This window comes from Canis lupus, chromosome 11 (assembly GCF_003254725.2).
Source record: "Canis lupus dingo isolate Sandy chromosome 11, ASM325472v2, whole genome shotgun sequence".
Classification (NCBI taxonomy): domain Eukaryota; kingdom Metazoa; phylum Chordata; class Mammalia; order Carnivora; family Canidae; genus Canis; species Canis lupus.
The window spans coordinates 64841724-64867262 of record NC_064253.1 but is presented as its reverse complement, the minus strand read 5'-3'; the positions used below and the strand labels follow the sequence as shown (position 1 = coordinate 64867262).

Below are 25539 nucleotides of genomic sequence, written 5' to 3'. Positions count from 1 at the left end.
CAGTGCTGTTACCCACAGGTGGCTCTGTGTTTATGCTGAGGGGCAGGGTTGCAAAATAGAGCCTGCTGGCTCCTTTGTCCCTGGAGAGGCAACTCTGCAAATGCCACCTCTCACAGATGTTCTCCAAGAAGAGCAGTCTCCCCATGTGACCTAGGCGTTCCTCAGATGGTGCTACGTACTCCTGGGCTGCTTGCCTACCTTCTCTCCAGGAGTAGGGCAGCAGCCTCAGGTCTCTATACCAGCCAAGCCTGCCAGCCTTTAAAACTCCAGTGTTCAAGCCCTTCTATTTACAAAAACTCACAAAAAATCAACCCCTCTCATTTTCCCAGCCAATGGCTGTGGTGAAGTGTTCTCTGTGTGAGTTCCCCTGAGCACTCCCATTTCTCTCACCATTGTCTGAGACCAATGCTGTCTCCCCTCCACAGCACTCAGGATCTGTTTCTCCCCCAAACCATGTCTCTGCACTTCCTTGATATGGCCTCTTCTCCCCCTCTAGTTGTACAGTTTGTTCTATCCATCCTCAAGTCAATTTATTGGGTATTCAGAATGATTTGATAATTATCTAATTGTATTTGAAGGATGAGACGAGCCTGTAGAGTTCTCCTGCTATGCCTCCATCTTAATAAATGTTATTTTATTTTATTTTTAAAGAATAAAAAAATAAAGTCCTTGTTGGAAATATTAAAAAAATAAAAAGAATATACGAAGATACAAACATATTTTACTTAATTATTATTCCTTTCCTCCCAATCTCATAGCTACACCCTTGCTGGTCCCGACACCATTGAATGCCTGGCCAATGGCAAGTGGAATGGAAGTAACCAGCAGTGTCTGGCTGTCTCCTGCGATGAGCCCCCCAACGTGGAACATGCCTCTCCAGAGACTGCCCATCGGTTATTTGGAGACATTGCATTCTACTATTGTTCAGATGGTTACAGCTTGGCAGACAATTCCCAGCTCCTTTGCAATGCCCAGGGCAAGTGGGTTCCCCCAGAAGGTCAGGCCATGCCCCATTGTATAGCTCATTTCTGTGAAAAACCTCCATCTGTTTCCTATAGCATCTTGGAATCTGTGAGCAAAGCAAAATTTGCAGCAGGGTCAGTTGTAAGCTTTAAATGCATGGAAGGTTTTGTACTGAATACCTCGGCAAAGATTGAGTGTTTGAAAGGTGGGCAGTGGAACCCTTCCCCGATGTCCATCCAGTGCATCCCCGTGCGGTGTGGAGAGCCACCAAGCATCATGAATGGCTATGCGAGTGGAACAAACTACAGTTTTGGGGCCATGGTGGCTTATAGCTGCAACAAGGGGTTCTACATCAAAGGGGAGAAGAAGAGCACCTGCGAAGCTACAGGACAGTGGAGTAGCCCCACACCTACATGCCACCCTGTGTCTTGCAACGAACCGCCTAAGGTTGAGAATGGCTTTCTGGAGGTAAGAGACTAATGAGCAAGAGGTCCATGGCTCTCATCACTGACAGCCAGACCACTATGGCTAACCTGGGATTCAGAGGCAAAACACTGAACAGATTAATTGTTGAAAAACAGAAGTGGCTAAACCTCTAGCTGGTGAATATTAGAGAGAAGTCTTTTTAATCTATAGCTTTCTACCTTCTCCTAGCATATAGACGGTTGAAGTGCTTTGTAGCACTACCTTAGCCCTAACTATGAAGTTAGAATGAGCCAATTTTAATACAGTATTATTTTCCTTTATATAGAAGTCATCCCAAGATGGATGTATATTTTATAGAAATTAAGGCCCAATGGAACCTAGAGATAACTGGTATCATTTCTAATTTTTAGACAAAAGATGGGGTGAATCATCTATTAACTATAATGCAGTTTTTATGGTTTTCTTTCAGCAGACCTAAAGGTAGTTTCACCAGGACAAAGGGTGAAACTTTCATTTACTCCTTTCGCATTAACATGTGCCTAATATGTTTCTTCAAATTAAGGGCTATTTGAAAGAGACACTATTCTAATTAAATACTATGTAAAAACCCACATATACATAATACCTTTTCTCCTTTATATTCTCAAACAGCAGTAAACTCTTGCTGTTTCACATCTTTGCTCTGCTGTAGTAGGGTTCCACTGGAAGAGCGTATATATAGATAAGTAGGCTTTCATTTGTTCATTTAACAAATATCTCTGTAGCTCCTACTGGGTGCCAGGTAAGCAGTGGAGAACTAGTATTTAACAATGCAGATTAGGTCTGTGATGGCATGGCACTTACATGTATGTAGGGTACCCAAGAAATAAATAAGTGAACAAAACAAAGAATTATGTCCACTAGAACAAGAAGTTCACTATAGCATGCAAGCTAGCTAGCCTTTACCATGATAAGTTTTCTTAAGGTTTTCATAACTAATTCATCTTTGGTACTGCCTAAAAATGACCTGTTAATCATATTAGTCACTTATTTATTTAAATGTTGAGATCCTGAGTATCAACTTTTTGGTTAGAAGATAAAATATTGCTTTTTAATTTCCCATCTTTATAGCCACAATTTTAAAATTTGTGTTAAGAATGAACACAAAACTTTGATAGCACTCTTTGGAATATATCCATGAAAAATATTTTATTTGCTTTTTTAAAACAATATTAACAAATAAATGTACGTTGTATGTGCATGTTTCCTTTTCGGTGGTTAAAGCAATGAACTAGAGCATTGCTTTGGTGAGCAAGATTTTTTTGAACTTACTAACTTATAATTTTTGGTAGTGATCCACCAAATCATCAATTTAAAACAATTATCTTTTACTTATTGTAGGCTCAGCCCAAGAATAAACATTTCTGTAGTGGGAATTACCTAATTTGACCCATCCTTTTCACTCACTAAAAGTAGAGTAGACCTATTAAAAAAAACAAAAACATAAATCCTTATTTGCTTATGTCTTAACTGATTTGTCTTAACATAGGCGTTTTAATCTACTTTTTATCATTCAATGTATTTAGTTAATTATATTGTTTTACAAATTATACTTAATTGTTTTCTCCCTATTATACAGCATACAACTGGCAGGATCTTTGAGAGTGAAGTGAGATATCAATGTAATCCAGGCTACAAATCTGTTGGAAGTCCTGTATTTGTCTGCCAAGCCAATCGCCACTGGCACAGTGAATCCCCACTGTCATGCGTCCCTCTTAACTGTGGAAAACCTCCCCCAATCCAGAATGGCTACATGAAAGGAGAAAATTTTGAAGTAGGATCCAAGGTTCAGTTTTTCTGTAATGAGGGTTTTGAGCTCATTGGTGATAATTCTTGGACATGCCAGAAATCTGGCAAATGGAATAAGAAACTAAACCAGAAGTGTGTGCCTGCCAAGTGCCCAGAGCCACCTCTCTTGGAAAACCAGCTTGTCCTAAAGGAGTTAGCTACTGAAGTAGGAGTGGTGACATTGTCTTGTAAAGAGGGACATGCCCTTCAGGGGCCCTCTGTCCTGAAATGCTTGCCATCACAGCAATGGAATGATTCTTTTCCTGTTTGTAAGATGGTTCTTTGTCTCCCACCTCCCCTCATTTCCTTTGGTGTCCCTGCTCCTTCTTCTGCACTTCATTTTGGAAGTACTGTCAAGTATTCTTGTGTGGATGGATTTTTCCTAAGAGGGGATCCCACCACCTCCTGTCAAGCTGATGGTACCTGGAGTTCTCCATTGCCAGAATGTGTCCCAGTGGAATGTCCCCACCCTGAGGAAATTCTCAATGGTATCATCGATGTACAAGGTCTTGCCTATCTCAGCACAGCTCTCTATACCTGCAAGCCAGGCTTTGAGTTGGTCGGAAATACTACCATCCTTTGTGGAGAAAATGGTCAATGGCTTGGAGGAAAACCCACCTGTAAACCCGTTGAGTGCCCAAAGCCCAGGGAGATTTCAAATGGCAAATTCTCTTACACACACCTGCACTATGGGCAAACCATTACATACTCCTGTCGCCGAGGCTTCAGGCTTGAGGGTCCCAAAGCCTTGACTTGTTTGGAGACAGGTGACTGGGATATGGATGTCCCATCATGCAGTGCCATCCACTGTAATCCCCCACAACCCATTGAAAATGGTTTTGTAGAAGGTGCAGATTACGGCTATGGGGCCATGATCATCTACAGCTGCTTTCCTGGGTGGCAGGTAGCTGGTCATGCCATGCAGACCTGTGGAGAGTCGGGATGGTCAAGTGCCATACCAAAATGTGTACCTGTAGACTGTGGTCTTCCTCCTCATATTGATTTTGGAGAATGTACTAAGGTCAAAGATGGTCAGGGACATGTTGACCAAGAAGAAGATATGATGGAGATTCCATATCTGACTCCTCGCCCTCCTCATCATATGGCAGCAGTGGCAACCTGGGAAAACACAAAAGGATCTCCTGCTACACATTCAGCAAACTTTCCATATGGTACCATAGTTTCATACACCTGTAATCCAGGATATGAACTTTTAGGGAGCCCTATGCTGATCTGCCAGGAAGATGGAACTTGGAATGGCAGTGCACCATCCTGCATTTCAATTGAATGTGACTTACCAGTTGCTCCTGAAAATGGCTTTTTGCATTTTACAGAGACTACTATGGGCAATGCTGTACAGTATATTTGCAAACCTGGACACATTCTACTGGGCTCGGACATGAGATTTTGTCTACAGAATAGAGAATGGAGTGGTACTTCCCCAAGGTGTGAGGCCATTTCATGCCCAAAACCAAATCCAATTATGAATGGTTCTGTCAAAGGAAGTAACTACACATACCTGAGTGTGTTGTACTATCAGTGTAATCCTGGGTACGTGTTGAATGGCCCTGAGAGGAGAACATGCCAACAAAATAATAAATGGGATGAGAGTGAGCCAACTTGCAGTCCTGTGGACTGTGGTTCACCTCCAATCTCAGCCAATGGCCAGGTGAAAGGAAACCAATATACATTCCAAAAGGAGATTGAGTATACTTGCAATGTAGGGTTCTTCCTTGAGGGAGACAGGAGTCGTGTTTGTCTTGCTGATGGACATTGGAGTGGAACCACTCCCATCTGTGTGCCTGTCAGATGTGTCACCCCACCACAAGTGGCAAATGGAGTGATGGACGGCCTGGACTATGGATTTGGAAAGGAAGTGGTGTTCCACTGTCAGGATGGCTACATGCTGCATGGTGCCCCAAAACTCACCTGTCAGTCAGATGGCAACTGGGATGCAGAGTTTCCTTCCTGTAAACCAGTCAACTGTGGCCCTCCTGAAGATCCTCCCCATGGCTTTCCTAATGGCTTCTCCTTTTATCATGGAGGGCATATACAGTATCAGTGCTTTCCTGGTTATAAGCTCTATGGAAGTCCTTCACGAAGGTGTCTTTCTGATGGCTCCTGGAGTGGCAGCCCACCTTCCTGCCTGCCTTGCAGGTGTTCCACACCAGTAATTCAAAATGGAGCTGTCAATGGGACAGATTTTGGCTGTGGAAAGGTAGCCCAGATTCAGTGCTTCAAAGGCTTCAAGCTCCATGGAGTTTCTGAAATCACCTGTGAAGCCAATGATCAGTGGAGCTCTGGCTTCCCACGCTGTGAACACACTTCTTGTGGTTCTCCCCCAGTGATACCAAATGCATTCATCAGTGAGAGTGGCTCTTTGGAGGAAAATGTGATAACCTACAACTGCAGATCTGGGTATGTCATACAAGGGAGTTCAGATCTGGTTTGTACAGAGAAAGGGACGTGGAGCCAGCCTTATCCAGCCTGTGAGCCCTTATCCTGTGGATCCCCACCATCTGTCGCCAATGCAGTGGCAACTGGAGAGGCACACGTTTACGAAAGTAAAGTGAAACTCAGGTAAGACCATGGCTCTAGAGTCTCCAAAAGATGCAGGCAGGAGAATTGTAAAATAAAAAGTGCTAGGTCAAAAACTTAGCTAATTGGGAAAATACCATCTCTAGACTGCTCTCCAAAAACTGAAGCTTTTAACACTTGGCCTTATTCTATTCATAATTGTGTGGAAATCCATTGGCTACAAAAAATAAATTTCTACATTTTCAGATTGTAGTTCCTAAAATAATTATGATTATCATATTCTGTTGACCTTCATGAAACAGTGAGATCCTCTAGCTGGCTTTTTTATCTTTTAAGTCATCAGGCTCTTTTTCCTTTCAAAAGTCATGCTGGTAAATTTCTTAATGATATCACTTTATGGTTATATTCATACAAGCAGATATTGGGGAAATAAGGCAAACACTAAAGAATTCAGGTCAAAAAGGCACATACTTTCATTGATCAATATAAATAGGAAGATATCTTAAGGGAATTTCCAACCTATGCTATTTGAACAAACTAAACTAATGCACAAATAGTGATTTTTGCTGTAAAGTTCCCTCTCTACAATGCATTATTAAAAAGAAATTAGAGATATGGAATAAACTTATAAATTAAATTTTTATTGGAATAAATGCCCGTAAGATATCTCAACCCTCTAAATCAATGTAGATTTTAGTCACATCTTGGAAAGAATTATGGATTATCCTTCACATATTGGCTTCTTAGATTTTAATAATTCACTAGCTCTTCTTAAACATGCTTGTTGTGGACATTTTAGGCCTACCTTCATCTTCTCCTAATTGCAGTAAGGAGGAGACCCAAGGGAGTATCATCAATGATCAGAAAGCTGAAGACCGGTTGCTCATGCACTGAGAAGAAAAACAAAAATTATCCCTTGCTTTTGAAATACATTTTCAGTTTTCTATTTGGATGTTGATGTGTGAGGTATCTAGAAAAATCACATCACCTGTTTCTCAAGAGCCCCCTGTTTGCTATGCCTTGTCATGTTTGATTATGTTTTAGATCTTTGCTTGTAGTAAACAGATTACAAGTTTGTGAAACATGTGACTCCTATCTAGCTTAGTGAATTGTGAAATTTAAAAAATATATATACACTTTAAAAATGCTAATTAGCTAAATGGTTTAATTTAAAAGGCAGTGTCGTATAGTAGTGGAAGCATGGATTCTAGAACCAGAATCCCTAGGCAGGAATCTCAGTTCTGTTGCTTCCTGGGGAAGTTATTTAGTGTCTTTGATGTCAGTTTCAAATGGGAATCAAGATAACCAAATGGGAATCAAGATAAACATACCTACTCATAGGGTTGACATGAGAAATAAGTGAATTAATATTTGTGGAGCACTAGAACAGTGGCTGGAATTTAATAAGTTCCATGTAAACATATGCCAAATAAATAAATGCGAGCTTTAAAAATCATAGAACATTCTACAGCCAGGTTGATTTGAGTTTGAACACCAAATACTATTGTTACATAATAATATCTACTACTCAGGATTAAAAGATACCCTATATAAAGGACTTAGAACAGTGTTTGGCACAAAGTAGATCCTCAATAAATATTAATTGTTATATTCTCATTAGTATCTGAGTCTGTTTTGTACTACATCTAGAATTTTTTGAACTGTTAGCTATTTTCAGAATAAAAGTGAATTCAATGTTGATCTAATCTACAAGGGTAATAATTTCAAGAACATTTTTAAAGACTTTATTTATTTATTCATGAGAGACACAGAGAAAGAGAGAGAGAGGCAGAGACACAGGCAGAGGGAGAAGCAGGCTCCATGCAGGAAGCCCGACGTAGGACTTGATCCCAGGTCTCCAGGATCATGCCCTGGGCTGAAGGTGGTGCTAAACTGCTGAGTCACCAGGCTGCTCCTGCCAAGAACATTTTTTTTTATAGTATTCTTTTTAAAAAAATTTTTTATTGGCGTTCAGTTTGCCAACATATAACATAACACTCAGTGCTCATCCCGCCAAGTGCCCCCCTCAGTGCCCATCACCCAGTCACCCCAACCCCCCGCCCACTTCCCCTTCCACTGCCCCTTGTTCATTTCCCAGAGTTAGGTGTCTCTCATGTTTTGTCACCCTCACTGATATTTTCACTCATTTTCTCTCCTTTCCCTTTATTCCCTTTCACTAAGGATGTTTAAATCGACATTAGGCTTGGCTAAACCTTAATGTGGACAGCTAAGACTGATCTGCTTGTCATTGTTATGTTGGTGTTTTTGCGTGGTGATGCCATTCCCTTGACATTTGAATCAGTTTTAATATATCGCATACAATGCCTACTAAACTTTGTAGACAGCATCTTAAATCCAGGATAAGTCACCAAGTACATCGTACTCTCTAGGTCACTCATTTTGATTTTCCATTACAGATGTCTGGAAGGTTATGTGATGGATACAGATATAGATACATTCACCTGTCAGAAAGATGGTCGTTGGTTTCCTGAGAGGATCTCTTGCAGCCCTAAAAAATGTCCTCTGCCAGCAAATATAGCACACATACTTGTTCAGGGGGATGATTTCAGTGTGAATAAGCAAGTTTCTGTGTCGTGTGCAGAAGGGTATATCTATGAGGGAGTTAACATATCAACGTGCCAGGTAAGACTCTCTGTCCTAGGACATGTACCTTTGACTCATTTATATATATTAAATATATATACATATATTTATCCACAGCAGTACCTTGCTATCCAAAAAAGGGGGAAAATGCCTCAAGTTTCCAATCATGTCAAGAATTTGAGAAGTTTTCTGGTAGAAATATTACAAAACATATCTTTCTTTTCAATATTCCTATTTTTAAGAAAATTCCAAGAGTAGGTGAAAAGTGCCAACGTGAGATAAAATGTTAAAATATCTATAACAAAATATTCATGAAAACTTAACCAGAAGTTAGATTGTCTACACATAAATGCAGTAAAGAGTGTCCTTTTGTTGTTGTTGTTGTTGTTGTTGTTGTTGTTGTTGTTTAGTAAAGAGTATCCTTGTGTGGGAAATGAGCCCTGATTGATACCAAATGTTTCCAGTTTTAGTTAAAAAACCAAAAGTTGTAGAAACAGTAACTTGGATTCAAATTCTGTCTCTGTTACTTACTACTTGTGTGACTCTAAGGAAGTCACTTAAAATGTTTGAGCCTTGTTTCCTTATTTGAAAAATTGTATATAAAAAAACTGTATATAATAATGTATAATTATACATAAAATTATAATAATATATAAAACTGTGTATAATAATATGTGTCTTGTATGGTTGGAACAAGAAACTAGAAAGTCAAGCAGGGAAAAGTGTCTGAATCACCATAGAGAGCAGATATCCATCCCTAACACATCACCTTCTCCTTGCTTCCATGAGATGGACCAGAAAAAGAAAAATAAAATGAATTACTGATACAGTCTTCTGTGCTGGAGTTGGGGGAGGGAGGAGTTGAAAGGCGGGACAGGTTGCATGGTATAGAAATGACTTTTACCTTAAACATTCTTTTGAATTCCATCTGAAATATTGACAGGCTCTGTGATGACCTATTACCCCAACTTGTTTTCTTTATTTAAATATGTCCCCTGTAGGACCCTGACATATTGGTAACTATGTTGTTTTTTCTTTTTGGTTAGTGTGTTGCTATTGGTTTGGGGTTTTTTTTTTGGGGGGGGGGGACTCAGTAATTTATTTTTAACAACCCTTATTACTTTCTCCAAATAAGATATAACCCCTCACCCTCACACAACTGAGTTTTAGGTTGAATTTTAGTCTGAAAAGTAGAATAGGTCCTTTCTAAGTGTTTAAATGCAGAAATTCTCTAAAACTCTGTTCAGTGCCTAGAAATATTTTATTTTGCTACAACAAAATGATTCTGTACTTCATAGAACAAATAGATGGATGAGAAGATTAATAGGAATTTTGAAGGGTAAATACTGAATGAGATCCAGCCTTTCCCGAAATTAAGACATATTACAGAATTACAAAGGTCCTATCAGTGTGGTTTTGGTATAGATTCGGCAGACAGGAAAAATAGTAGAATGGAAGAAATAAATCAAAAGTACATCCTGATAAAGGAATCATCACAAGTCTATGAGGGGAATCATTAATAAATTATTCTGATATAATGAAGTAGCCATTATAGGGAAAAATTAAAATTTACCGAAACAGATCCTGGGTATATCAAAAGAAACCAATACTACATAGTTTTTAAAAGTGGATAGTAATGCCCAGAATAATTTATGCAGAAATATATATTTATCAAAGTATTATTTCTATATTGAAAAGTTAGGTTCAACTTATATTTCCAACATTAGGGGAATGGTTAATTATGAGGCAGACACGGGATCCCTGGGTGGCGCAGCGGTTTGGCGCCTGCCTTTGGCCCAGGGCACGATCCTGGAGACCCGGGATCGAATCCCACGTTGGGCTCCCGGTGCATGGAGCCTGCTTCTCCCTCTGCCTGTGTCTCTGCCTCTCTCTCTCTCTCTATCATAAATAAATAAAAATTAAAAAAAAAATATGAGGCAGACAGATATATAAAATTAATTATGCATCATATGTAGAATAAATGTCCTGTTTTAGATTGTTATCCAGCTCATGTACTATTTCCTCAAAGAAAACAAAAAAATACTAGCAAGAAAATAACAGTCAAGGGAAACATCTGGTTATGCCTCACTTTCCCCAAACAGAAGGCTGAAAGATGTTAACTCTGACTGTGGTGTTGGGGAAGTAGAGTGAAATGTAAGGACACATTCGTATCAGTCATGGAATATTTGTGTCAACCGTCCAGTCCTTCATCATAACGAAAACAACTCCTTGGTATTCTTGATTTTTTTAATGGATTCTACTAGGAAGAAAATGCTTATTTTATGTGCTTGAGAAATGTCTAAAATTGTTCAGTGATAATTAATGAGGCCATCTAATAATTAATGTGTGTTTTTTCAGGCCACAGATAACATGTATCAGAAGTAGAACCAAGTTCTAGCTTCTTTTGACCATCATTTTGGGGATTATTCTGCTATGCCAATATTTGCAAATTTCTGAGTTCATATGTATTAACCCCTTAATGTAACTTCTAATCTGTCATTTGTCATTTAGCTTGATGGAACCTGGGAACCACCATTTTCTGATGAATCTTGCAGTCCAGTTTCTTGTGGGAAACCTGAAAGTCCAGAACATGGGTTTGTGTTTGGCAGTAAATACAGTTTTGAAAGCACAGTTATTTATCAGTGTGAAACTGGCTATGAATTACAGGTATGTGAACAAATTGTTTAGCTAGAATTCATTTGTTTTTCCAACATATATACATTGGAGAATTTTTAGTATTCGCACCAGTTTGTTTCTCTGATTTTGGTCCTAAAATATTTTTTGTACTTTGTTACTGTATATTTTAACACTTTCCAAGAAACATTTAAAGTGCCTTATAATTTTAAAAAACAAACTAAGTCTCAAAAACAAAAACACACAGCAGAGCCATGAAAAGGAAGAGGAAGCTAGTATACCAGCCACAAGACTGATTCTGTTACTTTAGTTGGCCATTTAAACTTGTGTTTTGGCCTATGGCAAGTGTGGCCTGAAAATCCTCAGAGCAGTTCTAGCCAAATACCAAGTTAGGTCTCAAGACCACTCCTTGTTTATTTTTTTTTCCACTCCTTGTTTATAATTAATATTATAAACCCCATCAGCAACACCTATGTCTCCCTATTTACTTTGGTGGGAAGGCTGCAGTTAATTTTTTTTTAAGTTCCTTTTCTTTTTTTTTTTTTTAATCACCCAGTGCTCTTTATGATAAGTACTCCTTATTCCTTGTCTCCTATTTCACCCATCTCCCCACTCCCCAATTCGCCTTAGGTAGCCATTGGTTTGTTCTCTGTAGTTAAGAGACTCTTTCTTCGTTTGTCTCTCTCTTTCTCTCTCTTTTCCCCTATGTTCCTTTGTTTTGTTTCTTAAAATCTACATATGATTGAAACCATATGGTATTTGTCTTCCTCTGATTTATTTCACTTAGCATTATACCCTCTAGATCTATCCATGTCACTGTAAATGGCAAGATTTCATTCTTTTTATGGCTGAATAATATTCCATTATAATGTACGCCACATCTTCTTTATCCATTCATCAATGAATGGATATTTGGGCTACTTCTAAGTCTTGGCTATCGTAAATAATGCTGCAATAAATGTAGGGGTGTATATACCCCCCTTTTGAATTAATGTCTTTGTATTCTTTGGGTAAATACCCAGTAGTGTGATTGCTGGATCCTAGGGTGGTTCTACTTTCAATTTTTTGAGGAACCTCCATAATGTCTTCCACAGTGGCTGCACCAGTTTGCCTTTCCAACAGTGCAAGTGGGTTCTTATTTTCTACATACTCGCCAATACTTGTTGTTTCTTGTGTTTCTATTTTAGCTCTTCTGACAGGTGTGAGATAATATCTCATTGTAGTTTTAATTTATATTACCCTGATGATGAGTGATGTTGAGCATCTTTTCATATGCCTATTGACCTTCTATGTATGTCTTTTATGGAGAAATGTCTGTTCATGTCTTCTGCCCATTTTTAATTGAATTATTTGGTTTTCTGGGTGTTGAGTTATATAAGGTCTTCATATATTTTGGATGCTAACCCTTTTTCAAGTATTTCATTTGCTATATCTTCTCCCATTTTGTAGCTTGCCTTTTAGTTTTATTGATTGTGTTTTTTTTCACTGTACAGAAGCTTTTTTTTAAGATTTTTATTTTCAAGTAATCTCTACATCCAACAGATTTTCATAAAATTATCTTATAATTGTTTGTATTTCTATGGTATTGGTTATTATTTCTTCTCTCTCATGATTTTATTTATTTGAGTCTTTCTCTTGTCTTTTTGATAAGTCTGGCTAGGGATTTGCCAATTTTACTGATTTTTTTTTTTCAAAGAACAAGCTCATGGTTCCATTGATCCATTCTATTGTTTTTTTAGTTTCTATATCAGTTAGTTCTGCTCTAATCTTTATTGTTTCCTTCCTTCTCCTGGTGTTAGGTTTTGTGTGTTGTTCTTTTTCTAGGTCTTTTAGGTTTAAGATTAGATTGTTCATTTGAGATTTTTCTTGCTTCTTGAGGTAGGCATGTACTGCTATAAACTTCCCTCTTACTACCACTTTTGGTGCTTCCAAAGCTTTTGAACTGATGCTTTTTCATTGTCATTTGTTTCCCTTTATTTTCTTATTTCTTCTTTTATTTCCTGGATGGCCCATTCATTTGTTTAGTAGAATGTTATTTAACCTCCATGTATTTGTGGTTTTTCCAGATTTTTTTCTTGTGGTTGACTTCCATTTTTATAGCATTGTAGTCAGAAAAGATGCATCGTATGACTTCAATCTTTTTTAATCTGTTGAGACTTGTTTTGTAACCTAATATGTGGTCTGTTCTGGAGAATGTTCCATGTACACTTGAAGAGAATGTGTATTTTGTTGTTTTAGGATGGAATGTTCTGACTATATCTGTTAAATCCATCTATCCCAGTGTGTCATTCAAAGCCATTGTTTCCTTGTTGATTTTGTTTAGATGATCTGTCTGTTGACGCAAGTGGAATGTTAAAACCCCCTACTATTATTATATTATTATTGATTAGCTCCTTTATGTTTGTTATTACTTTATATATTTGAGTGCTCCCATGTCGGACACATAAATATTTACAATTGTTATATCTTCCTGCTATATTGTCCCCTTTATTATTATATGGTTTCCTTCTTTTGTCTCTTGTTACAGTCTTTGTTTAAGTCTGTTTTTTTCTGATATTAGTATCTCTACTCTGGCTTTCTTTTGACATCCAGGTACATGATAGATGTTTCTCTATCCCCTCACTTTCAATCTGCAGGTATCTTTAGGTCTTAAATGAATCTCCTATAGACAGCATATAAATGGGTCTTATTTTTTAATCTATTCTGTCATCCTATGTCTTCTGATTGGAGCATTTAGTCCATTTACATTCAAGGTAATTATTGATAGATAAGTATTTATTGCTATTTTATTACTTATTTTATGGTTATTTCTGAAGTTTTTCTCTGATCCTTTACATAATTCTCTTTCATGTTTTGCTGATTTTTTTTTAACAATACATTTGGATTTCTTTCTCTTTGTTCTTAGCTTATTTCTCAGTTGCTTTTGACTTGTAGTTACCATTAAATTTGCATATAACATTCTGCATATAGCAGTCTATATTAAGTTGATGGATATTTAAGTTTGAACTCATTTCCTTTTCTTCTCCCATCCCCACATTTTAGGTATATGGTTTCATATTTTACAGCCTGTGAGTTAAGGAACTCACAAAATAAATATTTTTTATAAAAAAATTCATCTTTATTGCTTTATGTTTCCTACCTACATAATGTCATTTTTGGTCTTTCCACTCAAGAGTCCCCTTTAGTATTTCTTGCAGGGCTGGTTTAATGGTCATGAACTCCTTTAGTTTTGTTTGTCTAAAAAATTCTTTATCTCTCCTTCTATTCTGAATGATAGTCTCGCTGACTAGAGTATTCTCTGCTGTAGATTTTCCCATTCAGCAGTTTGAATATATATTACAATTCCCTTCTGGCTTGGAAAGTTTCTGCTGAAAAATCCATCGATAGCCATATGGGGTTTCCTTTCTATGTTAAAAAAAAAAGTCATCTATGTCTCCTTCTTGAGGGTCGTGGCTTTATGAGGAAGTGTTCCTATAGTGCCTTGCAGTGTAATGTCCCTTATTCCCCACGGCCTGGCACTTCTGAGAGTATCTCCAATATGTGCTGTGTGTGCTCTGCTTTTGTATCCTGGCTGCTTTATCCTTCAGGCCAGTGGTCTATAGAGGTTCTCTTTGCCTATTGTGGACAGTGTTTGTCCCTGGCCTAAATGTGGCAAATTTTAACTAGGTTGCTCTGGTATGTTTGTGAAATGAGATCTGTCATCACTACCACCAGAACTGAGGCCTTGGAAAACTCCCAGGTCAAGAGATGCAGTATTGGTAGGGGTTTAGGCTGATCTTCTAGGGTAGGGAGCCCGCTGCACTGGGACTCAGCCAAGTGTGACTGGGAAGGGCAGTTCTTCTGGAATGTGGGATGGTAGGGCTTGGTGTAAGTGTCAGAACTGTGCTGGTGCTTGCAGGTACCCCTGCGCTTCTGCTGAGGAAGCAGAAGGGGTGGGAGAAGGAAATTGTGCCTGCCAGTTCCTTTGTTCCCAGAGTAGTCTTTCCATGAATGCTACCTCTCTGAGACACACTCTGAAATGAGCAACTAACCTCCCCACTGTGTGTGTCAGGCGTTCTTCAGATCACTGTGTCCACACTGTATGTCTGGGGATGTTTGCCTGCCTTCTCTCTAAGAACAACCCCAGTGCCCTCCAAGCTCTTCAAGAGCCAAGCACACTGATCTTTAAAACTCTAGGCTTTAAGCCTCACTGGTTGCCAGAACTCATGAAACTCAAGCCCTGTTGCTTTCCAAGCCAATTGCTATAGAGATTTATCTTCCCCATGTGCTCCCCTGTGTGCTAGACTGTCGCTCATCCTTCTCTGTTCTGCAGCTCCCCTTCCCCACTGCAGTGGCCTTGATCTTTTTCTCTCCCAAACTGCATCTCTGCATTTCTTACCTTCTTCAATGTGGCCTCTTCTCTACCTTTAGTGGTGGAGATTGTTCTGCCAATGTTCAAGTTAATTTGGGGGGTATTTATTTTGATTTGATAGTTACCTAGTTGTATTTGTGGGATGAGGTAAGTCTAGCGTCCTCCGACTTCACTGCCATGCTCCCATCCTATCTGGAGTCAATCTTGCTGAAGCACTGATCATATCATCAAACTTGAAATTTGAGAGGCTTATTCATATTTTATAATGCCATCACCTGTTTTTTCAGGCAACTTCTTCCTGCTTTTATTGTTATTATATTTAAGTGTGGGTTTTGCAGAAGTATTCGTTATCAGTAATTTGTTTTCTGACCACTCATTTCATTGTTTTCTGACCACACATTCAGAGGATTGTCATAAGATAGGTCCATGAAAACTAGAACTAGACTTGTATGGATCTTATTTCATTTCCTTAGAAAGTTAAAAAGAAAAGAAAAAAAGAAGTATGATAATGTAATGGTTGATTGCAGTTGGAGAATTTTTCTGATTTTGAAATTTATTTCTTCATGTGAGAGTACTAATCCTGCAATTTGTTAAGAAGTGAAGTGTTACAAAATTTAAACTTTTGAATTTAAATTTAATATTTAGTAACTAGATGGGTCATTAAATTTAAGGAAGTAGATAATTTACCTTAAAATTTGGGAATATCCTATTAACTACAAAACTGAGAGAAATGTTATAGCAATAATTCTCATTCTAAGCTACCTATTAGAATCATCTTAGAAACCTTAAAAAATATTGTTTATAAGGGAATACAAAGTAATTACAAAATTACAAAGTAATTTTTGTATTATTTAATAATTGTTTAATATAAGTCCAATTACTTGCAGCAATAACCAGAGCCAGGTCTGGGACATGAAATATAAAATATTAGCCTAGAAAAGCTTGTCATGTGAGATATTAGGGAACTTATTGAAGATTACATGTTAAAAAGACTTGGGAACCAACTGGATAAGGTTCCCATAGGCCAACATTAGACCATTTGGGCTTCAATAAGGCAATAATTTTAATGGACTAAACATATCAAATATGCCATGAATAACAGTAGATTCTTTTTTAAAAAAAATAAGAAACATTTTTATTTATTTCTTCATGAGAGACACACAGAGAGAGACAGAGACATAGGTAGAGGGAGAGGCAGGCTCCTCGCAGGGAGCCTGATGTGGGACTTGATCCTGGGACTCTGGGATCATGCCCTGAGCCACCCAGGCATCCCTAACAGCAGATTCATAGGGACACAAGAAAATTAGCTGGTAACTATGAGAGGAGGCTCATGAACAAATTCATTATTTTGATAAAAGATCATGAAAGGGGAAAAATTGTCTTTTCAGCACTAACTGGATGACAAAACCAGTAGTAGATGAAGAAAAGTTTCCTTTATAGAAGTAATTTATTTCAGTCAATAAATGATAGAATTTAAATCTCAGAGGTTGCAACTCTGATGAACTAGCAGATTTAGGTCCTCATCATCATGGCTACTGGTGTTAGAAAAAATAGATACAGCCAAACACTATGTGCCTCTGGATTGAAAAACATACCATATGAAAAGTCTTGCCAAAAAGAAGAAATATTGAATTTGAATCCTATCAAACCTCTAAATCCAACAACCAGTACCAAAGACAGAAGAACATGCTAAGTGACACCATAATGAGACCATCAGTAAAATTCTATTTGTAGAAACAGCTACAGAACAAATGACCCAATTTTCTAGTTTTTGAAACAAATAAGTTGACAGGGTAAGAGGGAAAGAAATACAGAGAAGGTACTTATTTAAAAAGGTACATAAACTATGATTTGGTCCTGATTCAAGTGAACTATAAAGCAATAAATTATAAAATGTATGCAACAATTCGAAATTTGACTACTTACAAGATTTTTATTAATATTAAAGAATTGTTACCTTTTAAGCTGTGATAGTGTTATTGGTTATTGTGGTTATAGTTTTAAGAGCCCTCATCTTTTGGAGATTCATACTGAAATAACTGTTAAATGATTTGATGTCTGGAATTTGCTTCAAAATAATGTGGGTTCTTAGGAAAAAGGAACAGCTTAGATGAAACAAGGTTGACCTTGAATTAACATTGTAAAGTGGGTGATGGCTGCATGGGAGTTTGTTACTATTCTTTCTACTGTTATATTTTTCATGTTTGAGTTCTTCTCCATGCTTTAAATTCCTTATCTACTATGAAATACATTAAATTTTATAATATAGTTTAAAAAGATTAGATCCTAAGTAATGTATTAAGGAGCTTGATTTTAAATGAATATATACACGCAAATTTTGTTAACCTGTTTCTTCATTGCTCAGAGCCCTTTGGAGACATCATATTGTCTTAAAACTGTGTTCTACATTAGCAAGATGTCTGAAAAAGAGCTATTGCCTCTTTTGGTTTTATCTTATACCTCTCATCATTATTCTTCTATTCAAAGATATTTTCTTTGAGCTGTCAGTTTAACTACTGATAAATCTTTGCCTATAAAGATTCTATTGACTTTATTTTTTATTTTTTTAAGATTCCATTGATTTTAATGGAGGGTTACTATCCTGACTTCCTAAGAAAATAATTAAATCAATTAAGTAAATGTGTCTCTCAATATAAAGTCATTATTTTTTTTCTTATTGAAAATAGCAATATGCATTGATTATAGAAAGGTTGGAAAATGCAAAAGAAAAATAGAGTTTATCAGGATTCTTCATCCAGAGATAAACACTGTTAACTTTTGCTATACTTTTACTGTTTATATACTTAAATATGCACAAAATGTATTATTTTAGTTTGTAGATTATTTTTTATTAATTTTGAGGAAGTATATGACAAGCCATTAAAACCAGCTCCCTGACTATGTAGGAACATTGATGATTATAGTAAAAGGTAAACAGCAAAGAAGGAAGAAACAAAGACTCATAAAAATTATACCCAGAAGTCAAAGAATAGTAATCTTAGCTCATATATGAGTAATCTTAGCTCATATATGCCTATAATAATTATAGGGGGCGGTCAACAGCCTATATAACCACCAAGAGCTATGAGATACTGAAGAATTATACAAAAATATATTTAGAATAATAGTTGTAAATAATTTTTCAAGTAAGTTCTGTTCATTTTACTTTATTTCAGGGGGCAGGGAAGTAAATTTTAGGAAGACTTTTACTTCAAATATTTAAAATTTTAAATGCTTGGACCCTTAATAAGTTTATCTTCCGTGGATAAGTTACATTATTAAAAAATTCAGTCCTCATACCAATAAGATACCTTGACTTGTTTCATGTTCAAAGGTGTAAAAAAACCAAAACACATTCTTTGCTGCACATTTCAAGTATTGAAAAATAAATTCGGGCAGCCCTGGTGGCTTAGCGGTTTAGCGCCACCTTCAGCCCGGGGTGTGATCCTGGAGACCCAGGATCAAGTCCCATGTTGGTTCTCTGCATGGAGTCTGCCTGTGTCTCTGTGCCTCTCTCTCTGTGTCTCTCATGAATAAATAAATAAAATCTTTAAAAAAAATAAAAATAAAAAAAATAAATTCAATCCAAGATATTTTTTAAAATTTACTAAGCAAATATACCTCTTTGACATTTCAGACACATTCCTCATCTATCTTTGGTATTGGTTATAATCAGTTGTCACTTAAATAGAAAGTGAAACCAAGTCTGTACTTTAATTACACTGGTCAGCCCAGGTATGAATTTTGAAGTAATTTGATGAAAGCATTTCTAAAAATCTAAGCCTAGCCCTTAAACTTTATTTATTTAATGAATTTATTTAGCATTCCAGTGCCGGGAGATTCAGGTTCATAGCTAAGATTACTTTGTATTCCCTTATTATCTTCCCATTATTGAGGTATAATCTTGAAAATACCCTTTTTTTCATGGATTCACAGGGGAACAAGGAACGTGTTTGTCAGAAGAACAGAAGGTGGAGTGGAGAGGTAGCAACGTGCAAAAGTAAGTCAAATGACATTTAGCAGTCCCAAAAACAATACTGAGAACACATAATAATGTGGCCACATTTCCTTTATAAACCAGTTTTTTAATTCAGAAAAAAATTTTAATCATCTCCATAAACCGTATGAGAATCTTTTCTGGGCTTTTGCTCAAGAGCACCAAACTAATAAAAGAGTCAAAAATTGATGTAGATTCCACACATCTACATCAAAAATTGTGGTAGAAATGAATGATTAAATTGAAATAGAACACAAGATTACTGACTCTGGAATGGCAAAGATTTTGTTTAGTAATTAGTTAACTATTTGCATTCTTTTTGTGGTTTTTTTCCCCCAAATAATTATAAATTAGAAGGCTTAGCACTGTTGCTTTTTGGTGATGGTACCATCCAATGCTGACATTTTTTTAAAGTGATGCTGTCACATCTGTCAAATAAATGAAAGTCACATTTTTGTGGAATTTTACATTCACTCACTTTATGAGAGCATCCAAGTTTATTTAGCAAAATACGAGTTAATCCATATGAGTTTATTCCCAACACATAGCCCATATGATTCCTCTGCCAGAGACAATGTTTAGTTGATCCCATAAACAACACAGGTTTGAACTGTGCGTGTCTGCTTACATGTGGGGTTTTTTCAATAAATACAGTATGGTACTAGAAACTTATTTTCTCTTCCCTGTGATTTTCTTAATAACACTTTCTTTTCTAAAGCTTACTTTATTGTGAGACTACAGTATATAATACATGTAACATCCAAAAGATTTGTTAATCAACTGTTTATGTTATCAGGAAGGCTTCCAGTCAACAGTAAGCTTTGGTTAAGTTTTGGGAAAGTTAAGTTATTTGTGGATTTTTGTCAGCATGGGGTGTTGGCACCCTTAGCCCCCATGTTGTTCAAGGATCAGCTATATTTAGTTGAAGTGTACAAGCCTATTAAAATGTCGGGCTTTAAACCTTTTTCTCTTAATAATCCTGGGAGAGTTATCAAAGTTTCAAACTAGAATTGGCCTCTTAAATTATCTAGTTAAGCAGCCTCTTAGATGAGTCAGCCAGTCTAGATTGGACTAATTCAAGATCAGCTAGATTTATCTCTCTTGCTAAGTAAGTAAATAGAGGGACGAGGAGAAGTACAGTGACCTGTCCAATATCATAAATTAAGTTAGTGGCAAGGCTGGCAGTAAGACTTGAGGTCTGCAAATCTTTGTTCATTGTTGTTTTTACCATATCTTCTGGGGTAGATTAATGATTTGATTTTACATATACAGAAATCTTAAATTCTTTTTTAAAAATATTTTATTTATTTATTCATAAGAAACACAGAGAGAGGCAGCAACATATGCTGCAGGGAGTCCGATGTGGGACTTGATCCTGGGACCTCGGGATCAAGCCCTGAGCCAAAGGCAAACGCTCAACCACTGAGCCACCCAGGTGTCCCCATGCTGGGGATTTTTTCCTCCTTTGATTCAAAGCATATCCCTGTGTCTCACAAATGAGTAGGCTTTAATATTTGATATGATGCATTAAGTACCTCCAGCAATTGTAGCAGAAGGAGGAAAGAGGATTGGAAGAAGCATTTCATACAAGGCTTTCATTTTTCTTTCTAGAGACCAGGTGTGAAGCTCCGCTTGGGTTTCTGAATGGGAAAGCCGAAGTTGAAAACACGACTGCTGGACTCAGGGTAGTGTATTCCTGCAACAGAGGGTACAGCCTTGAAGGAGCACCTGAGATACATTGCACCGGACACGGAGTTTGGAGCCACCCACATCCTCTCTGCAAACGTGTGTGTTGACTCTAAGAGAGGTTTTAATCAGATTCAGTTTCCTGACTCGTTTCCCAGATGTCTAAAACCTAGAGGAAACTCCTCTGAGTGAAATTAGCCCCAAGAAAGCTATCTGTGCATATTCAAACCAAATACTATGGGGTGTTTTTAAAATCTGTTCACGTTATCTGGAATATCCAGTCTGCAAATTAGCTTTCACCAGATTCCTTGGATGATTACAGATAGTCCAAGGCACTAATAAAAAAAAAAATGCAACTTAATGAAAAAAATTAGACGCAAATGTATAATGAATTTGATTGAAGATGTAAAAGGGTAAAGAGAGAATATATTTACATGGAATTTTAATATAATAAAGTATATATAAATATAGTGAATGAAGATAATTAGTTGTAAGCACTAGAATGAAAACAATATTCACATGCAAGATCTAAATTGAGAGTGCCCTGGTGTTATTTAAAGTATTATAATGTAGTAACTGTGTCTTTAGGATTCAGCTGACATCTGCTTCACTCATAAATACTTCTTTGGAAATCAGAAAAACCAAAACTTCTGAAATATGTTGATATGTGTGTCACACACTTGCACTAAGAAATCCTTGCACTATAATCAATTTTGTTTTTGCTTCAGATGTATAAAATGAATCCATTTTTATGAACAAGCCTCACAAACTCCACAATTTAAGTTATAATACCCTTTTTTAAGCAGTGTGAGTCTGAAGTTTTATTCAGTCACATAGAAAAGTCTGAGGATGTTCTGGGGCATCCTTCTGAAGGATGTTCAGTAAAAGAAAGTAAAGTGACAATGAGAAGCACTTACTATGCTTTCTTAATATTCTTCAAAAACTAAGGGGATGTTTGATGCACTCCCTGATTCCTGGCACACCTTTTCTTTTCCCAGTGTTGGGCCATATTTCAAACAACTATTTAATTTACCATCTTAGAATTTTAGGACAATGTGTTAGTGGTTGAATAACTTGGGGTTTTCAGATCTTATCCGATCTTATCCTTAAAGATAATTTCATGTGGCTATAAAACACATTTACTTTTTTTAATGTTTGAAGTTCTGTATTTTTAAGCCTCATATTATCATCACTGAGAACCCAGTTCCTACAGGGCTCATCGTTCTCTATCTTTAGAGAAATAAATGAAGAAGAGAAGAAGAATATTAGTAAGCATTTTTTTTTCCTGTTTAACAGCAAATCCATGCCCTGTTCCTTTTGTGATTCCTGAGAATGCTGTCCTTTCTGAAAAGGAGTTTTATGTTGATCAGAACGTGTCCATCAAGTGTAGAGAAGGCTTCCTGCTCCAGGGTTGGGGCATCATTACCTGTAACCCCGATGAGACATGGACGGTGACAAATGCCAAATGTGAAAGTAAGTAAATGATGGAATCCAGTTCATTTCATTAGTGCAGAATATTTATTCTTCCTTGTGAGATATTTTCAGTCAAGTAATTTAAATGTAGATATTTAGATCTCTGTCATGGTTATCAGCTTCTATGTTGATAATTTTTTTAAAAGATCTTTGAATTCCAAATATAAAAAGAAAAAACTTTCCAGAAGTTGGCTAAAACCTATCTGGCCAGAATTCACTGAACAGATTTTCAAAATATGTTCTTCTAAGAATGAGCAAAATATTAAATCTAAAATATATTTTTTCCGGGGTGCCGGGCTGGCTAAGTCAGTAGAACACGCAGCTCTTGAACTTGAGGTCATGATTTTGAGCCCCACGTTGAGCGTGGAGATTATTGTAAAATTTTTTAAATAAAATAAAGTACATGTTTTTCTCATTTTCTGAGAATCCCAAACTATCCTTTAATAGGCTGTGGATGCTTTGCAATACAAAAATTATTCCACAGTGGTTCTCAAACTTGAACTACCTGGAGGGCTTGTTTAAAACAGATTTCTGCACCCCCCCCCCCCAACCACCACCAGAAAGTCTAATTCAGTAGTCTGGGGTGAGGCCTAAGAATTTGCATTTCAAACAAGTTCCCAAGTGTTGCTGCTGGTGATATTGGTCCTGGAACCACAATTTGGGTTCCAGTCTGGGCTAGAACCATGTTGGTACATAATACACAATATGGCAGCATCTCTTGCTGCCTTGTGATTACTCTTGACGTCTCTTGACACACACTTCCATCACTTAAAACATCTGCTCTGCCCAACATCCTACCCTCTGGCTCCTTTGTAGTCCAAACAACTCCCTCTGTAGGAAAAAATTAACAAATAGTCATTGAGTCTAACCAGCTGCAGGGCACTGGGCTATATAGCCTATACCATGCCTGCGATGGCCTTCATCTTCAGAACATTTGCGCTCCAATTAGTAAAGAAATGTGCATGTGAAGGGCACAGGGATTGTGGAGTCAGAGAGGACCTGGGTTTGAATCCTATCCTCAAAACTTTTTAAGTAAACTTATGGCCATGCCCTAACTTATCTGAACCTCAGGGCTCTCATGTATTAATAGCACCAATACCTATGTTATAGGTTTGTTTTGAAGAATAAATGAATCAGTGTATTTATCTTAGCAATGTCTTTTGATAGGAAGACATACATCAATAGCCCACGTGCCTGAATTTTCAACTAGCAGCCTACTACAGTTTAGAATTTAGATCTTACTCCAGGAAATGTATACTATACTTTTAGCCTTATAAAATCTACTCCAAGTGAAGTGGAACGAACTATGTATGTGTAAGCTTTGACCAGCAGCCCTAACTAACGCAGGCCAAGTGGCCTGATTCTGCACACATATCCCCACATTGGTCTCGGCTCCCTAAGACGTACCACTCAGAGCACTGGAAGGGAGAGCAAGAAGAGACATGCACTCGAGTACATGTTTGATTATTCCTCAATATTCTTTTTTCCTTTTTTCTTTTTTTAAAGATTGTGTGTATGTATGTATGTATTTATTTATTTATTTATTTATTTATTTATTTATTTATTTGAGAGAGAGAGAGAAGACGAGTGGGGGAAAGGAGCAGAAGGAGAGAGAGAGAGAGAGAGAGAGAAGTGGACTCCTCACTGAGCAGGGAGCCTGAGATCATGACCTGAGTGGAAGGCTTAACCAACCAAGCCACCCAAGTGCCCCATTCCTCAATATTCTTGAGAGGTTCAGGGGTTGCCTTGGAGAGAAGGAGATAATTTCTACCATTGTTTGCTTTCCTCAGTCCCTCTTTTGCATTTTTTATTAAACACAAAGCCTCCGGTTTAGAAGAAAATCTCTTCCCTGAGGGACAAGAGCAACAAATTACCTCATTCTTTTCACCTCATCCTGATATTTATCCTTACAAATCAGTGATTAAAATTTAGCACATATGGGAATCACCTAGGGAAGGTAGATAAGATGCAGACTCATAAACTAGAAACTCCCAAAATTTTCTCGCACTTTTTAGCGAGAACCCAAGGTGATTCCCATATAGGTGATCTGAAATCTGTGTTTTGATCACTTCAGGAAACCAGGCATCCTCTTATCACAGTCTTTCTACATGCTGCTCCCCCAAGCTGGAAGCTCTTTCCTTCTGATCCACTCAAGCTCTATAGCCCAATTCAAATGTCACTTTCACTGTGATTTGTACCTTGATAATCTTAAGCATAATTAGTTGCATTCACCTTGATTTTCCTATAGTGTAGTATCCAGGCCTATATGACAGCTCTTTTGAAGTTGTTCATCATTCTTCCACTTGTCTGAGCAAAGGGACAGCATTATCTTCATTGGTTTCTTTCCAGTTTCTGATGGACAGTAGGCAGTAATACATATTTGACATCTGACTCACTGAATTGGTGTTTATAATCACCTTAGAAGGAAAAGAAAATTTAGAAAAATCATACACATCAGTCATCGCTTTAAATAAGTTCTTAGTAGTATTATGACCACAAGGGCACCTGGGTGGCTTAGTGGTTGAGCATATGCCTTTGGCTCAGGTTGTGATCCCTGGATCCTGGGATCAAGTTCCGCATCAGGCTCCCATAGGCACCCTGCTTCTCCCTATGTCTCTGCCTCTCTTTGTGTCTCTCATAAATAAATTAAATCTTTTTTTAAAATATTATTATGACCACAAAGTGACCTTTTATAAGCCAATTCATGGAGAGTCATCATCATACATTTATACAAATTGGATATTGATTGGAGTCCCAGCTCCAATCCAGTCCTTGTCTTGTGAGCCACCCCAGAATAACTCTAGTTATTTCAGGGCTTCTCAAGGCAAAATTAGTTATAAGATTTTTTATTTAAATATACAATACATGTAGCTTTTAAAAGAGGATTATCATTCAATCTCACACATTGCAAAAGCGAAGAGTCACTGCCTCACGGTCTTGAAAAGAAGGAGACTGATGTGAAACCTTGAATGTCATAAGTCTCACCAAGGTGTGTAAACTGCGTATGGACAGGCTAGAGACAATATTCATTCATTTACTC

The 25539-nt window shown here is 37.3% G+C and overlaps 1 protein-coding gene across 3 annotated transcripts in view; it reads left to right on the top strand.

Annotated features, from left to right (window-relative positions):
- Nucleotides 1–25539, top strand: part of SVEP1 (sushi, von Willebrand factor type A, EGF and pentraxin domain containing 1) — a 182189-nt gene that overhangs the window by 142899 nt on the left and 13751 nt on the right. For all 3 annotated transcript variants that reach the window (XM_025433368.3, XM_049116369.1, XM_049116368.1), the window contains 7 exons: nucleotides 759–1431; nucleotides 3008–5796; nucleotides 8172–8397; nucleotides 10870–11025; nucleotides 19280–19343; nucleotides 20952–21125; nucleotides 22323–22499. In XM_025433368.3, the coding sequence (XP_025289153.3) occupies nucleotides 759–1431; nucleotides 3008–5796; nucleotides 8172–8397; nucleotides 10870–11025; nucleotides 19280–19343; nucleotides 20952–21125; nucleotides 22323–22499 (4259 nt within the window). The remainder of the gene's footprint in view (nucleotides 1–758; nucleotides 1432–3007; nucleotides 5797–8171; nucleotides 8398–10869; nucleotides 11026–19279; nucleotides 19344–20951; nucleotides 21126–22322; nucleotides 22500–25539) is intronic.